The following is a 17,199-nucleotide window of genomic DNA, read 5'->3' as shown; positions in this document are numbered from 1 at the left end:
AAATATCACATATAGAAAGTTACCGAAGGGCATTCTTGGTAATTAAGTCAAATAAGCTTGAAATTAGCGATTATATTATTCTCAATGGCTTTTTGTTTGGATCCTTTTGACCTTTTGTTGGATCTAACATAGAAGGTTATAGACAAAAATTAGATTTGTAATTAGTAAATACCAAGAAGAACAAGTGTCGAGGTTGATTATGAACTATTTTAATTTTATTCTTACAAAGACATTCTTATGTAAAAGAGTAGTCGAAGTATTTAAAATTGGTCGCATGGTATTTTCTAATTAAAAAAAATTAAATGAATAATTAATGGAATGAATGTCAAAAAAAATAAATGAGAGATTATATGTTTAAAAAGTGTAATAATTTAAGAGTCTACGTGTAATTATCTTATGATGAAATATAATTAGATGTAATTAGTTTTGCAAACTAAAACAAAAGAAAAACTACTATTTTTTTTTTGAGAAAATAATCTAAAATTGAATGAAATTTAATTTATAATAATAACTAATAATAAAATTAAGGAATAATTATACTGGACTCTTAAACTACTGCTTATTTCCCCATACATCATCCTCTTATTTTGATTTGGTGCATATTAATTTTCTAAATTATAGGAAATCTTTTATCATGTGATGGTCTTAACAAAGAGCGTTGACCTTCAATTTTTCTTAATATAGGTAAAATAATCTACTTAAAATTGACCACACGATATTCACGTGCTTCTTTTTTTGAAAAAAAAAAATCTACGATAAATATTTAATAGCGGGAGATTTTATAGGGTTTTTCATACTTAAGGGGTCAATATGTAAAATAAATAAGGAGATGATCAACGTATAAATATTCAAAGATCGGGGGAGTTGGTGTAATTTATTCCTAAAATTAATAATAATGCATGGAGGCATAGAGAAAGTACTGAGGACCGCACGAGGCGTTGAACCAGTTGCCATGTCAATGTCTTGATCTTTCTTCTCACGTTCATCTCTCCCTCTTCTCTCTCTCTCTCTCGTGGTGTCTTGATGATCCCTTCAACTCTTTTAAAGTCTAAGCGCATAGAAGAAGAAGAGTATAAAAAGGAGAGGTGAGACGAGGGAGATCTCATGAACACTTCTCCAATCTTGTCTAATTCGATTTTGGGTCTCCTCCAATTCCTCTCCTCCGTCCTAAAGCTGCGATCTTTGGCGGTCCTCCGAGGGGATGTCTAATCTCTACGGCGAGTTCAACCAAAAGATCGACTACGTGTACAAGGTGGTGCTCATCGGGGACTCGGCGGTGGGGAAGTCGCAGTTGCTTGCGCGGTTCTCGAGGAATGCGTTTAGCCTCGATTCCAAGGCCACTATTGGGATTGAGTTCAATACCAAGACGGTCACCATCGATCACAAGACCATCAAAGCCCAGATTTGGGACACTGCTGGCCAGGAAAGGTGGCAACTTTTTCCCTTCTCTTTTGCTTGATTTGGGCTTCCCTTATTGCTTTCTTTTAATGAATTCTTTGTTGGGTAGCTGAGGAATCAACGGTTTGGTATGTGGGACTTGTTTCCTCGTCGGTCGTGTGGGTTTGACTGTCTTAATTTGATGCTCTTTACATGCCATATGTTGATCTCTGTTCTTGCGACGAAATGATAGGAATCTCTGTTGGATCTCTGATTCTCGTGTGGTATACTGTTCAACAGATGTACCGAAATTTAGCAATTTCTCTCTTGGATTGCTTTGTCAATAGTGACATCCTCTGTTTAGCTAAATTTGATGCTCTCTTTAATATGCTTCACGACGTCCCCAATCAAAGCCATGATGTTGATTCAGGTCATGAATGCATACTTTCATTCAGCTTTTGGAATAGACATCCTCATCCCTCCTCTCTTCTTCGATTAGTCCTTTTGTTCCTTTCGTGACAACAACCAGCATTTTGGTCTTAAACCCTGCTTGTTTGATTTCTTCTCTAGGTCCATAGAAATAATCGATGGAGGTGATAGCACAATGAACATCTAAAGGACTAAGACCACGATATTCATTTTAGCAGAATCTCTTTCATATATCTTCAGTCTGACATAACATACAGATGTCATTAATGGAGGCAACCTTTTTCAGTTCTATACTCAGTAAATCGACGAGATTTGGGATCTGTTTCGCTTTTAGTATACAGAAAAAGTAGTTGACTTGTTGATTTTCTTTTGTCTCCTCAAAATCACCTGTTATAGTCTTATAGCAGCTGTGGAGATCATCTCTCAGGAGCAAGTTCTCCAGAGTCTAGATGCAGCTACCCATTTCAAACATCATCACTGCGACACTGCCACTAATAGAGTTCATGATGTCTAACATAAAACCAATATTGGAAACAGTCCCATAATCTAATACAAAATGTTCCCTCCATTCTCTCATTCTTGCAGTTCTATCTGTCACGAAAATTCAGGGTAGACAGCACTGTCCATCTTCCTCTATTAACCTCTAGACCAAGGTACTCATGTCAACTAATGGTCCTAAAATATCTCATTCAACCACTCTGGGGTCTTATGGTGACTTGAACTGATCGATTATTTTTGGAGTTAGTGCATGCTGAGCCCAGATTTTTACAAGATCACCTCCACAGTTAGATTTAAATTCTTTATAATGTTTATCAGTTTGTATTTTTTTCAGGTAATCATGTCCAATTTAGGTTTATCTTTCTACAAAGAGGGGTCTGTCTGGTATATCCTCAATAATTGGCAGTTTATAAGTGAAGTGCTACTGCTGTGCTCAAATTCTTTTAAAGAGTTTTTTCCCCTCATTCTAGCTTGATTAACAAATTAGCCACTTAAGATTGAAACCATTATAGATGAAAAGCTCTTCTCTTGTACTTTGGTTGGGGTTGTGGAAATAGAGAACAAAAGGAGCTTCACTTAAGTGCAAACTATGCATGCATGATGAAATGCTACTCTACCATTTTTGTCCAGTTTTATTACTGCTATCATATTTGACTTAATTCTCTGGAATCATAATATATCCATCAAGAGATGATTAATGAAGCAAATGCACCTTCAGCTTTAAAGAACTGAAACTTCATCAGTTTTGCCTTAGTTTTCTGAAGTAGTTAAGTAGCTAAAGGAAAACAGATGGATTAAATTGTTCAAGTAGAACATTCGATCCTTGAGGATCCATTTTCTGTGTCTTACCTCCCATGTTCTCTCAAACACCTCAGCCTTCTTATTTTTTCTGGTTGTTTCAATGGTGATAGGTACCGAGCAGTGACGAGTGCATACTACAGAGGAGCTGTGGGAGCAATGTTGGTCTACGATATGACGAACCGCAAGACTTTCGACCATGTCGAAAGGTGGCTCGAGGAACTGCGTGGCCATGCAGACAAGAACCTCATTATCATGCTCATCGGTAACAAGTCGGATCTTCGGACACTACGAGCAGTCCCAACTGAGGATGCGAAGGAGTTTGCGCAACGCGAGAGCCTGTTCTTCATGGAGACATCTGCTCTTGAGGCCACTAATGTCGAGACTGCATTTCTAACTATCCTCAATGAGATCTACCGGATTACCAGCAAGAAAACCCTTAATGCCATCGATGAACCAGAGTCAAGAGGGAATTCAAGCCTGCTCAAAGGAACTAAATTAATAGTCCCTGGTCAGGAGCAAGCAGTTGGAACTAGATCCATGTGTTGTACTTCCTCGTAGATGTTATAGTTTATTTAGCTTACGTTTTTGAAAATATACACGGATTCAAACATTTATTCACCAGTCGCGGGCTGCGTTTTATTTTCTTCTGTTTAGCTTAGATCTCATGTGAGCATCTCAAAGAGCAATAAATCAGCAAACTCTATCCAAATATTTTCTCTTTTCTTTTTTAAAGAGTTCTGTGAGTACATTCTCTTTTATTCTTCTTGCAGTTCATCTATAAGGTAAAAATGTCAGGTAAGAACTTCACCATTATATCTTTTGACACATCTTGGTAACCATTTTGGCCTAGAATTAGAAGATAATTTTGGCAGTGTCAAATTCATGGATCTCTCTCTCTCTCTCTCTCTCTCTCCAACCTCATGCAACCAACGCCAACCCTAGGAGTACACACATATCAACCCCATCACCAACCCAACTCTACCATGACAACCCCATGCATGATCCCCCCAAAATCTCACCTATATAACCATCTTCACCACACGGCCAAACTCCGGCAGCACATATAGGTTTGCCAATTAGTTCTCATGACCATGAAGCTTATCAAGTTTCATACTTCCGTTGCTTGTAGTTCTTGGCTAGTAATATTGGTCCTCTTACTGGGCTCAGCAGGCCATGCAATGGGCCAAGGTTGTACGAGCACCTTCTTTGCGACGCTGGTGCAGCTGCTGCCGTGCAGGCCGGCCGTCGCGCCGTTCAGCCCGGCATCGCCAAGCGAGGCTTGCTGCAATGCCATAAAAACATTAGGGCAGCCCTGCCTCTGCGTGCTCGTAAATGGGCCGCCGATCACCGGCATCGACCGTGTCATGGCCATGCAGCTGCCCGGAAAGTGCACCGTGAATTTCCAGCCATGTAGTCCCTCATCTTATCCCTATAACTCCTATGAACATTCACCATTGAAAATGTTTCTAAGTTGCATATGGCTTTGCTCTTGATAGTTGCATATATGTGATTTAGCTTTTGATATTGGTGCAGGTAATTCTGGGAGCTAAGCAAATTAAGGTGTCTTATGGTTTTAGTTCTATATTCCTGTGGCAATAAAGGGCTGGAGAAGCAGCAAATCTGCAATGTGTCTACTGAATTACTAGTATTTGATGAAGGAATATTTAGAGAGTTTCATATCGTAGTTACTTTGTTGATGTAATCTTTCTACTACCCTTTTACGGAGCGATATAATATGAATGATATTTAGCTACCTTGAATCTAACCACCTTATTATTTAGATGTTATTTTTCACTTTACTTAACGAGAAGTTCTCATCTCAAGGATAGTTTGTCTACCCAAAATGCCCATAGTAAGTGATCATGGTTAGGTCTGTCAAAATAATCAAGCCAGTTCGAGCCCGAGTGACTTGATTAAACTCAGCTCGAAAAATGAGTTAAATCTAGCTTAATTTTTAAAATAGGCTTAAAAATAATTTTAAACTAAGCTTGATCATGAGTCGGCTTGATTAATTAGACTTGATAAGACTCAAAATAATATATATACATATATATTAAAATTTACTTAAGTAGATTATTTATATATCCTGATTTTATAGAGTTTAGTTTTAAATTTTAATCTTATTATATCTTTTCCAAATACATAAATATTTTGATTAATTTTTATTTTTGAATTAGACCTTATTTTAAGCTTAATTCAAAACCTAAACAAGCTTAATTTAATTCAAACTTGATCAGACTCAAACTTTAGCTTCAATTAATTAAAACTTAAAATTATTTATTAATTGGTTCGTTTGGGCACGAGCTCGATAATTTCAATCCAAGCTTGGCTCAAAATAATTTTGAATTCAAGAGCGATCAGAGCTCAGCTCAACTACACCCCTAATCATGGTCAGTGTTCTATCATCCTTGACCAACTCTTTATTAGTATATTATTGTCATTCAGTATAAAGTACCTTCATGCATATGAGACGTTCCTCTGTTTATAGAATGAGATCAGAACCATTGGTCAACGTAATTGGTGGCAAACCATCAAACAACCTTACAACTATAATGCAGCGCCGTGGTCAACTTTTTTTGAGGGATATGCAGAGAAAAAGGTTTTGCATCACAGCTTTTGCTAATTACTTCACTTCCAATAACTAGTTAGAATTTCATTTACAAAGATCAAATACGAAGGCAAGATTAAATTACTTTATGCTCAGAAATTTACATGGAGCTTGCTCTGAAACATGGACACAAATTGCCTAAGGAATGAGTCTAAAAACAAAGACAGGGCTATGGAAATCGAAGAAATTATGTGAACCTTCGAGTGAGTTCAAATAAATAGCTTCTCGAGGTTCCTCATTCACTCCACTTTGTGTAGCATACTCTAATGCCATCTCATAATCGACCTGATTGTTTAGGATGGAAAAAAGGTTATATGATTAGTATTCTCGTTCATGTACACGATCCAGTTAACATCTTTTAAATTCACTAAACGGAGTTTATCTGTTTCCTCACCTGTTCGACATGTTGTGTAAGACACTCTCTGAGAGTCATCTCCGTTATTTCCTGAGATGCGACTTTCTTGAGTATTTCATCATCTTCCTTGTCAGAATGGAGCTGCTTCGCTTCAGGATCATGTGCCATTTGTTGCAGGACCTCCATGACAGCCCTTGAGGCATCAGGGATATACCTATAATTGATGTTATTGGGAAAAGTAGTAGCTGATTAAGAACAAAATTCAATCTTTCAATAGAGGGAAAGGATTTCACGTTACTGCAAGGACGAGTGAACACTGTTAGTTGTCATAGTGATTAGTGACCTCGAAACTAGCTTAACAGGATGGAATCTGCAGACAGTTGAGGAGCAAGACACTGCTATACCTATCAAAACATGCCCTACAACTTTCAAGAGTAAATCATCAACCTCATAAACTCATGTCGAAAGAACTACAAAGAAGTCAGAAATAGAATAGCATATGCATAATGCTATCTCATTTACCTGTTTACTTTAAGTATAACTTTTATTTCAGAATACAACTTCTTATTTTAAAATAACAGCTAAATATCATAATAACATCATTCTAGAATACAAATACTATTCATCAAAATTATATTTTTTATCACACCAACCAAATTACTAATTTACCCTTAAAATTTATCTCATCAATCTATTTGATATCAAATAAAAGGACATTCATGGTAATTTCATAAAAAACAAAATATTTTTTTCCTTTCTTTTCATTCTATCACATTAAAGGTAATCATTAGATTCTAATTTCAGAATACAAATGAACATGAAAATAAGTATTTATAGAATAAAGACTTCATTTTGGAATAACAAAGAAAAATACCTATTCTAGAGTTGGCCTTGTTCCTGAAGTAAAGAAGGCTTTAGTGTTGTCGAGAAACTTACAATTAATTGAAATACATATTGTAAGTAATCTCAGATTCATTACTGCAAAAATAAACTGAAAAGGACTGTAATGCAAATACTGTTGGTCATTTTTCTGAAACAAAGTCAATGAGGCTTCAAATTAAACCAAGTGAACAACTGCTGATAAAGCTGGCAAGAGTAATTATGCTTCAACTGAGCTATCTAATATCGGCCCGATACTTCATGCCTTGTCAGCAAAATTTAATCCAGATGTTACCATAAAAAGGTCCTCAGGGAACATAACATGATAACAATAACTTTCTAGTTTCTACTGATCTTGGTGATGTAACAAATTCACCTATACTTCTACAAGAAGAATTACCTGTTTAAATTCCGTTTCCTTTCCTGCCGTTCACGAGCCTGAAGTCTTTTCACTATCTTTGATTTCAGTTGAAGGCAACATTGCTGAATGGCAGACTGTATATATTCCACTACCTGTTAGTACATCTAACACTACTTGAGTATCAAGACATAGAGCACAAGCTACCTTGACAGCAGAAGAGATCTCAGTTATATCATCTCCAATATATTCCTTTCCAGTTCCTTTGAAGGGTATTTTTGTGCTTACAATGCTTACAAAAACACCAATCTTATCTTGCATTTGGTTTATTTTGTAGCTATTCCAACTGAAAATAGAAAAATAAGAAACTACTATAGGCTAACAATGTCAAGGAAAAAGAATAATCCTAAATATTAATAATTAAATATGAGTTCGATGAGCTTGAACTTACTTGATCCTTTTCAAAGCAGTTCTTGTAATGACGTCAGCACCTTGTTCAAAAAGAAGTGGTATGCGGTTTGCAAAACGGAAAATATTCAGACCCTACAATAAATTGAGTAACCATTTGCTTCAAACAGCAAGGAAATAACTATATGAAAATACAAATAACCCTGTCAGCTTTTCACGGCAAAAAGATACAGTGATGTTAGCAAGGCACCGCATAGCAGTTGAAAGAGTATGAGGACTTTGTTATGCATAAGATTATTGCAACTTTGTGAACCGTGTTGCCATTTCCACAAAATAACACGTTAAATGGATGAAAGATTAATTAAAGAAAAAGTGTTCACAGACAGGATGGAGTAAGAGTCATAAGTATAATGATGTATAACTGAAGATTGCTAGAAATTTAAACCCCAGGTGAGTGTTTTTGTTTCTTATTTCTCCTCTCCTTTTTTTTACCCACTCTTTAACTTCTTTTTTCTTACTACTACAAAACAACAATGAAGAAAGAAATCTCTTTCTTTATTATTATTCTACAATAGTAATATACAATTATAAAAATTTGTCAAATTCAAATTGAAATTCATTATAGTTTTTGAGTAAGTTTTTAGGCTTCATATATGACTAATTTTTTATCTTATTTTTCTGTTATTTTTCTAAATATTTTAGAATTTTTCTGTATTAAATAATATTTAGAATTTTACGTAATTAAAAATAGTCTGATTCGATACGGGCGGCCAGTACAAGTAGTACAATCAATATATATTATTTTTTTCTAACAACGGATCCTAGTTCCGATATTGAGTTTCGAAACCTTGATTATACATGACGAATATCAAAGATTGCATCTTTATCATGGTAAAGATTGTCAAGCAGAATGACAAAATTCTATAAATAAACTAAATATCCACCAAAAGTGATAAACAAGCACAAAAATATGATAAGTGCACATTTCATGCATTTGAAGTGCAGAAGTAACTATGCATCTCACACTAATGAACTGCTGAGCAAATTTGGGTGGGTAAGCATGTCAATTATTGTAGGCTTCTTCTTCTTGAAAATTAGAAGCTACATCAGCCAAGATGATTGTAGAGAGTTAACTATTTCTGAACATCCTCAGGAAAATAAGCTGCTTATTTAGGGCGCTGGCTAAGAACGATAATCAAAGTACAGGTATTAGTCATTAGTTCTTCTGTTTTTGGATGAAGAAGACAAACAGCTAGAGAGCCATTCTAAACACATTCCTATTGACAAGATGCAGATATGCTAAAGCATCAAAAGGATAGCAAAGAATCTTGATGAGTGTCAGTGATACTTCATAACTTAGAAAGGTCACCAGTGATTCTCCTGAAAAATCTAGCTTGGTGTATAACAAGATTCCATTCTTGACAATGTCATTAACAATTAACCATTAAATACAAGGGATTTTCCAGCTTAAACATCAAATATAAAGGATCTCTTACTTGCTTGACATCTTTCCCTCCCAGGCTTATGCCAGCTTCAACGATAAACGGATGGCCTTCAAAAACCTGAGGGCTAGTTGTACAAAATTATATTAAACAGAAAGAAAGAATATCCAGATACATAAAAGATCCCCAAATTATACTATAGACTAATAAACTCAACATGCCTTTGAAGTAGTCAATTAAATGAGAAATGACACGTCTTGCAATGTCAGTAATGTTTTCATGATTTCATACAGACATGTAGAGGTTGGATATGGAGCCAAAAAAAATAGACATGGAATGTAAAGCAGAGCTTCAGTTGATTAAAGAAAAGGCCAACCTGCCTGCATAAGTAGCAACCAAGTCGGGCTGCAGTTCCTTTATAATTCCCAGACGTAGATTATATTCCCCTGCCGGACTAAGACACTAGAGATAGAATAATATTCATAATCAGTTTATGTAGCAAAAGAATGAACTAGAATGATCAAATAATGAATATCTAGTGCATTGTCGAATTAAAAGAAATATAACTAATTCTAACAGGCAACGTACATCCCCACTTGGATCATCAAATTTAGCCTGGCGGAACAACTGATGTATTCGAACTATTTGCTGTGATGTGAGACTTTTCACTGACATTTTGGGACTGAAATCAGGTCCCATCTCCCCTATAAAAGGAAACTTGTCAGTACAGATCCCATAATGTATACATGAAAAACTTAACTGGATTGCAGCTGCCTCGCTGCCTACTTGGATGACATTGGATATGTTGCAGCACATGGTGATAAGGAGAAGAATAGGGCAAACTCTACCAGGTTTGTCACTACTTTCTCCCAAATGCAAAATAGTTGGATTGGTAAGATATAACATTTTCAAAAAATTTCTAATGTATGGATTTGCATGTAGCCATCATAGAAACAGGAGCTGTTATAGGGGCAACAAATTCTTCCAGGAGCAAGCTGCTCGTCTGATGAAATTGGGAACTCTCATATGGTGTGGGAAACATCAATCAGAAATTCAGAACGATATGACATTGAAACTTAGTGCTTACCAATTAAACGTTCAGCATATGATTTTCTTATATTCACAAATTCATGTTGCAGGAATTGCAGAAGGTTTTTCTTTGAAGTCTCTGTGATCAGCCGTTTGATTAGTAGTAAATCAACAGCAGATGGATGGTGCTTCGTTTCAGGAGGAACTGGTGGCATTACATCTGTTCGTCGTGCAAATCTTATTGTCACATTCTTGCTGAGTAACCAAAAGAGCTAAAGAAAATTAGAGATGATAATTAATGCGATGAGGCCTGAAGTTTGCAGCATCCACATGCTCAAAAGGAAACTTACTCTGCTGTGTCTGAGATGAATTTAAAGAGAAACTGAGCATATGGAGTAATGACAGCCATCTGACGCATATAATGAAGAATCTTTGACTGCAGATTTAAGACAATCAATCACCATTATATTCCTTTTGAAAGCATAAATCCGTTCTCCATTCTCCGTAAGTAAAAGTTTGCATATCTATGGGACAGAAATATCCTATATACAATCACCACTCACACGGTAAGTTGTCCAGTTACCCTCAATAATAACTTGAATTTCTGCTCCATGCCAGTGATCCTTATTTTCCCTCTTCTCATGTAAATGAACATGAGGAATATTTCTGAGCCAGAGGAAACACAACAACATCAGTCAATGAGAAGTGCAGAAGGTCAACAATTATGATAAGCAAAAAAGTCATTCCATATGGTTTCCAGTTCTTGCTACATACCGATGAATATCAATATCTAGTCGACAAAAGGAAACATAATTTTGCCCCCTCATTGATGACACAATATCAATTGGAAGCCCAGTGCTCATCTTTGACCAAATTAGTGCCTGTTTTATTCAGCGGATGGATCACCAAGCATATCATGAGAAACAGAAAGGGTAGTAATTAGATTAGAAACACAGTATGAAAGGAAATAAGTCATAGCAAAATAAAGAAGATAGAGGCACATGATGACTAGTAATTCAGATCTGCAAGAGTTAATTCTTATTATTTGTCTATAGTGCTAGGCTACAAACTTCATGTTAAATCTTGAAAAAAGATTGATACTTTTGCTGTCCTTGTATGTGCCTCAGGATTTGAAATTGTTTATCCCAAGGTGAAAAAAAGTACAAGTACTCTATGCACCTTACAAGAGGTGTTCCACGATGGACAAGTTTTTACGTAAATTTTGCAGTCCAACTCTTTGCCTAAAATTAAAATGACAAATCTGAGATGAACTGAATAGTTCAGAGACTAGATAAGGTATTGTATGTCACATAGATTATAGTGCCATGGCACGGGCACAAGACTTGTCTTAGGCTACATGGTACTAAACTACCGATGGAAAACCAAGTTCCTTTGAAATTTTTGTGTCAAATTTAACAAAAAATTATGGTATATAGCTATTGAAGGATAGATCTACAAGATGTATCCTTCAACAGTTCTCTTTTAACTTATCTAATGCACCATCAGTCCAAATTTGCATAGAACAAACTGATTTAAATGCTCAATTGCATCCATAGGAAGTTCTTTTGCTCAATTGGACTAATTGTCATTTTGTTAATTTGATTTGTTTCAAGTTTTGCTTTGATTTAGTTAACTGACCAGATAGCTCTCCATTTGGGCTACTCTGTATATGGGGATTTTCCACATAACTAGATCTAATCTTTTGATTAGCCATAGCTTATTGAATTTTGGTTAGACTTAGGTTAGGGAAGAGATTTCCAGGGAAATTAGAAGAAAATATAAATTCGGAAAGCCTCATGATTAATGACCATATTTCTCCCTAAGCTAATTGGGAATCTGGTCGCCATTACTGGATCCTTATTACTAGCTAACTGAGGGTGTTCTTTGATTTCCAATGGAAAATCACAGATTTCCTTATTAAAACCTAATTTACTACTGAAGTAAGCACCAATCTATCTTAATCAGGACTCTTAAGGAATAACTATGTTATCTGACATATACATGGCAGCCTTAAACCACTCAAAATTTTAGTGCGGAGTACCATTTGTCCCCTTAATTTTCTCCCCTTTTCTGTTATATGACACTACCCTTTTCCCTTTCGTTTAGCCTACCAAACCCTATCCCATCTTCTTTTCTCCTCTGAACCTCTTTCTTTTGTCTCTTCTCCATATCGCTGCTCCTTTCTCTCATTCTTCTTTTATTGCTCTATCTTTCCATACTCCCAGATCTGCCATGCCACCACTGCAGCAAATATATCCTATTTTATTATCGTTGTGCTACTGGAATTTGGTTCTGCAGCCATCATTTCCTTGCTGCTGTAGCCACAGGTTCATTATCAGCTTATTAGGTTAATTTTCTTAAAATTTTAGATTTGAGACTATTTGAGTTTAATATGAAACGATCTCTTTTTATGGTTTCTTCTCTTAAACTCTTATTCTATTGCTTACTACTCTTCAAATATCTGTTTCATGCACAATAAATTGCTTGACTATTTCTTTTGTGCTTGTATTCTCCAAACATAATCCTAGTAACTTAAATTGCATAATGAACAAATCATGAATGTTCTACCGTATCTTTTGTTTCATTTCTTCTGGAACAATCACAAAAACTTTTTGGATTATGGATCTACTACCAGAAATTCAATGCGTAATCTCAGCATTCAATGTGTATTCCTGAATAATCTAATTTTTCAATTATTCAACCATTTCATTTTACTAAGTTCAACGTTAGCCAGATTAGTCAACATTTATATGTTTCGATGCAAATTTTTCTAACTACATGTAAACAAATAAGAGAAAATCATGTTTCCCCAATTTGACTCAAATTTCATCCTAAATCTTAGGAAACTTGTGCAAGACAATTAGAAGTAGATCTAAAACTCAATGATCATCTATTTTTTATTTTTACTCAAAGAATAAGATTGATATTTGGTAAAATAATTAAGGAACTCATTTTCTTCAAATTTAATCATACAATAATGAAGAAAATGAGTTCCTCAAAAAAAATTTCAATAATTTGGAAATACCAAAATTAGTCTGAGTAAAAATGGATGACCATTGATTCATTTACTTCTTTCTCAACTCAATTTGATGGCTTGATAACTTAGGAACTATCTCTCAAGGACATACACAGCTCAGACATTAATCTTCCCTGCATGGTTCCAAGGTATTCCATATACCTAAGGGTGAAAACGAATTGGATAGTACTCAACCCATATCCGGATCTATATTTTTTTATCCAAATACGAATTCAAATATAGATATTAGAAGTATAGCAAAATTTAAAATTATATCTTAGCTAAACGGATACGCATCGAATCTTAAACAAATTATGACGTTTTTTTGACACAATTAACACAAAATACTAAATAAAAAATCTTATATGTCAAATACATATAAAATTAACAAAATCAATCTCTATAAACAATATATTAACATATTATTAGTAACCAAATTAGTATTCACAATTTAAATAAGCAAACTAAAAACTACAAATTATTCAAAAAATATGCAGGTAAATGAATATCAGATATCCATATCCATATCCAAAAATTATACCTGACTCGTATCCATCCCATATCTAGGTTTTCTAAAAAATCTATCCATATCTTATTCCATACCTGAATTTCTTTTTTAAATCTTACCCGTATCTGAATTTGTATCGGACCAGATAGCGGGTCAAGTCGGAGTTAATCCGACCCATTTTCACCCCTACACATACCCTATATAGGTTCTATTACAAGGTTATCATGGTGCAATTCTAATTTGTGCTGATTGACACAAGGTAGCATGGCAATCCTCAATATCTCAATGTACTAATAAAACTCCCAAGCACCCAAAAGATAATATCTAGGGTCATTCTTAAATCTTAAGATAACATTGACAAAGCACAATTTTATTTCATTAGCTCTTAGTATATACAATTGATATTTCCACAACCACAAAATATCAAAAAACTACGTTGCCAAAGATAAAACCTTACCATTTTAGCACCAAGTCCAAACTTTCCACGAGTTTGTTTTAGTCCATATTTCGTTCCGGACAAAACTGCAAGAGATTAAAAAAGCAATATTTAATACAAATCCATATTTCATCCCTAATCTTTCTTGACCAAATAATCTGTTTTGGAATCATTAACAGCAGAATGATACATACCTCGTCCAAACATATTTGGGATGTCATCATGTGGCATTCCTCTTCCATTATCCTAAAATCATACATTCATCAGAAAAAATGGATATTACTAACTGCAGAAGCTGATATCACTTACAACAGAGTCAAGCGGAGTGGTAAATAGCACCTTACAGGTCACTCTGAAGAATGCTGCTTCACCTCGACCTTTTACTCCTTTCACAGTTGCTGCCTCCTTCAATTTCTTCCCTAGGGCAACATTCTTAGCTTGAATTTCTTGAATGCGTGCTTCTTTGGCAAGGCGTTTCTAAGAGAACATCAAATGCAAAAGGGCAGAAATGAGCACAATGAGTTCTTCAATTAACTCAGTTGTCAGTAGAGAACAATAGAATACACAACTTACAAACAGATTATGCAAAAGAAGGCAACACAACCAAACAATCATCTCAATCACAAACTCTCATGCTGTTACACAATAACCATCAACCTGGTAAACAATATTGTGGCCAGAAAGAAGCACACCTCACGAGCTTTAGTGGACTCAAAATCATCGTACAACTCTTTGTCAACACGCTCACGATCAACAAGGCCGATCATTGTATTGAACTTGCTCTTACTAATCTCTTCTCTAGTCATTGAGAACACAAACTATCTTAGCCACATAGAAGAAAGCCATAGTAAGGGAAATATCATGAATCACTTACATTGCAATTTCAATGACAGGGAGCTCAGAGATCGACTCAGCTGAGTCAAGAGAGTTTTCAACTAGCTCTCTAACAGTAGTGTACAGGGATTTCCCAGGCTGTCCATCATCGGGGAAAAACCCAACTTTATCACGTAATCACCACAAAAAAAAATGTGAAAAAAAAATAATCTACACAAATCAAGCTAAAAGATCTCACATTGTCAAAACCGGCAATGTTCTTGTTCTCGGCGAAGAATTCCGCAGGGGATTCTGCAAGAAAACGCATCAAAAACGCAATTTGAAACGAGAAAAGGGAGCACACTGAAGGATTGGGGGAGAAAGATCACTTTGTTTGAGGAGGCTCTCGTTAGACTTCTGAGGCGTCTTGGATCTTCCTCGCTTCGCCTGCTTTGGTTCCTCGGGGCTTCCACTGCTGCCTTCGGTGTCCATGAAGACCGACGAATGCAGATTGAGGAGGACAAGGGAGAATTGAAATGGAGGAAGCAATTAAAGCGTATAACTCTAGCAAGACGGAACGAGGACTTCAATTACAACAGGGTCAGGGTTAGGATTTAGCCGAGGTTTTACGTCGCCAGAAGACCAGAAGACACCGAGAGAAGACAGGTAGGATTAGGGTTATACGTCAGGAGCGACGGAAAGAATTGGGCGGCGACTCCGGAACTCAAATAAGACCAATGGTTAATTACATTTACGTCTACACCCTAATCTATGGACAATTTCTAATTACATCCCTAAACTTTTTTTTCCTCCTTTTTTTTTCAAAAAACATCAAACCTAAAATATTTTACAACTTTAAGCCTATTTACCCATCAACGAGATAACAAGTTAACAGGTTGGCAATGCGACGGCTTTAAGTAGATTTTGATGGTGTTTGATTCGAAATAATTATTCGGCAACGCATATGACTTGAAATCTAGACTACACAGCTAAAAGCTCGATAGGACCTAAAGTGCCTCTAAGGAGGGTTGGCCATTTGTCCAGCTCATACCTAGTCTTCAGGCTTATGAATGATAAAAAAAATAAAATAAAAAAAACCTTCAAGCCTAGTTATTATCAAAGGCCCCAATCTACTTAATAGTTTTATAATTATAGATTTGTGGCCCTAATCCACTTGATAGTTATAATTAAAGATTTGGAATCCCAAGCCTTTTTTTTTTCTAACGCCAGTTATATGATTGGCACTGATGCCTCAAACATGAATGATTGAACCACTTCACATACAAATTTTTTTTATTAAATTATTTATCATTATAGCAACTTATTAAATTTTAATATTTATTCATAACAAGTTCATACGAAAATCTAGTATGTGAGTAAATAATCTCGTTGACTGAATAAGACTGAAAACAAACACCACCTAGTATCTTCTCAACCTTAGTTGGCAATATATTTATGACGAATTATGTGATAGTAAAAGACTTACTAGCTGTTGTAATACATTAAAAAATAGAATACATTCTAACTACACCAGCTGCTGCCTCTCATTGTAGAACCTTTTATTTTTCATCACTAAATCTTTCTTTAATTGTAGGTTTAATCTTTCTCTAAATTCCAAGAGCAGTTGAAATCTATCGTAAGCATCTGTGTATATAAAGCAGAGTGTTATATATAAATTTATCAAAATATTAAAATGTATCAACCAGGAATTTTTTTGGGCTAAACTCTATGAATTCTACAAAACTAGCTATCAATTATATAGATATAATTATGAAATCCATATATAATCAAACTAACATTTCACTAGCTTACAGAACTATTATGAATGAATTTTATATTTAGAAAATCTTAAAATACATCTATAAATTTTCTTAAATATATTTATCAATTAAGGAAAAGAATTTACAGATTATAAACAAGATGTACATGTTAATACGCAAATAATAAATACTTAAGACTATCGGTATGAATAGTGTATAAAGAAAATTGGCTACTAACTTACATTGCTTAAATATCAATACACATATTGTTGTATGTTGAAATATATATATTGTAAATATAAATTCAATGTTCTAAATTAAAAGAAATCACAAAATTAAATCTCATTCCATTCATAATCTTACTCTTAATTTTTGTGTCAACTTCTTATCTTAGCAGAACCCACAAAGAAATATAATATCTACATAATAAATAAAACAACTAAAATATTATTTATGAGTTAATAATAAAAACAACTGACTTA

The 17,199-nt window shown here is 35.0% G+C and overlaps 3 protein-coding genes across 4 annotated transcripts; 2 read left to right on the top strand and 1 right to left on the bottom strand.

Moving 5' to 3' along the window:
* The first annotated feature begins 952 nt into the window (after positions 1 to 952).
* On the top strand, positions 953 to 3,814 carry LOC140769583 (ras-related protein RABA4d-like). The gene is made up of 2 exons (XM_073110332.1): positions 953 to 1,428; positions 3,216 to 3,814. Exons 1-2 carry the CDS (start codon positions 1,202 to 1,204, stop codon positions 3,661 to 3,663), a joined length of 675 nt encoding a protein of 224 aa, XP_072966433.1. The 5' UTR covers positions 953 to 1,201; the 3' UTR covers positions 3,664 to 3,814.
* A 382-nt stretch (positions 3,815 to 4,196) lies between these two features.
* On the top strand, positions 4,197 to 4,598 carry LOC140769870 (uncharacterized). Its single transcript, XM_073110758.1, has one exon. The coding sequence runs from the start codon at positions 4,197 to 4,199 to the stop codon at positions 4,596 to 4,598; it is 402 nt and encodes a 133-aa protein (XP_072966859.1).
* A 1,099-nt stretch (positions 4,599 to 5,697) lies between these two features.
* On the bottom strand, positions 5,698 to 15,679 carry LOC140771238 (DNA topoisomerase 6 subunit B). Of its 2 annotated transcripts, XM_073112691.1 has the most exons (19): positions 15,347 to 15,679; positions 15,217 to 15,269; positions 15,019 to 15,116; positions 14,837 to 14,942; positions 14,484 to 14,621; positions 14,339 to 14,390; positions 14,166 to 14,230; positions 10,959 to 11,065; positions 10,748 to 10,850; positions 10,535 to 10,620; positions 10,243 to 10,439; positions 9,744 to 9,859; positions 9,532 to 9,617; positions 9,210 to 9,282; positions 7,757 to 7,848; positions 7,513 to 7,651; positions 7,348 to 7,442; positions 6,108 to 6,282; positions 5,698 to 5,998 (listed from the first exon to the last, which is right to left on the bottom strand). In XM_073112691.1, exons 1-19 carry the CDS (start codon positions 15,447 to 15,449, stop codon positions 5,852 to 5,854), a joined length of 2,031 nt encoding a protein of 676 aa, XP_072968792.1. In that variant the 5' UTR covers positions 15,450 to 15,679; the 3' UTR covers positions 5,698 to 5,851. The 2 variants fall into 2 exon arrangements, with proteins under 2 accessions (XP_072968792.1, XP_072968794.1); XM_073112693.1 differs by lacking the exon at positions 5,698 to 5,998 and having other exon boundaries at positions 6,148 to 6,487.
* Between the last annotated feature and the right edge of the window lie 1,520 nt (positions 15,680 to 17,199).

The sequence above is a fragment of the Typha angustifolia genome, chromosome 11, assembly GCF_048772165.1.
Source record: "Typha angustifolia cultivar Huaian chromosome 11, ASM4877216v1, whole genome shotgun sequence".
Taxonomy (NCBI): domain Eukaryota; kingdom Viridiplantae; phylum Streptophyta; class Magnoliopsida; order Poales; family Typhaceae; genus Typha; species Typha angustifolia.
This window is presented reverse-complemented; position numbering and strand designations above follow the sequence as displayed.

Excerpts from the sequence above, each read along its gene's own strand:
- LOC140769870 (XM_073110758.1), top strand. The coding sequence starts at position 4,197 with ATGAAGCTTATCAAGTTTCATACTTCCGTTGCTTGTAGTTCTTGGCTA.
- LOC140771238 (XM_073112691.1), bottom strand. The coding sequence starts at position 15,449 with ATGGACACCGAAGGCAGCAGTGGAAGCCCCGAGGAACCAAAGCAGGCG. Across the intron at positions 14,231-14,338 it reads CCCAAATATGTTTGGACGAG|TTTTGTCCGGAACGAAATAT; the intron begins GTATGTATCATT and ends AATCTCTTGCAG. Across the intron at positions 10,621-10,747 it reads GTAACTGGACAACTTACCGT|TCAAAGATTCTTCATTATAT; the intron begins GTGAGTGGTGAT and ends TTAAATCTGCAG.
- LOC140769583 (XM_073110332.1), top strand. The coding sequence starts at position 1,202 with ATGTCTAATCTCTACGGCGAGTTCAACCAAAAGATCGACTACGTGTAC. Across the intron at positions 1,429-3,215 it reads GACACTGCTGGCCAGGAAAG|GTACCGAGCAGTGACGAGTG; the intron begins GTGGCAACTTTT and ends CAATGGTGATAG.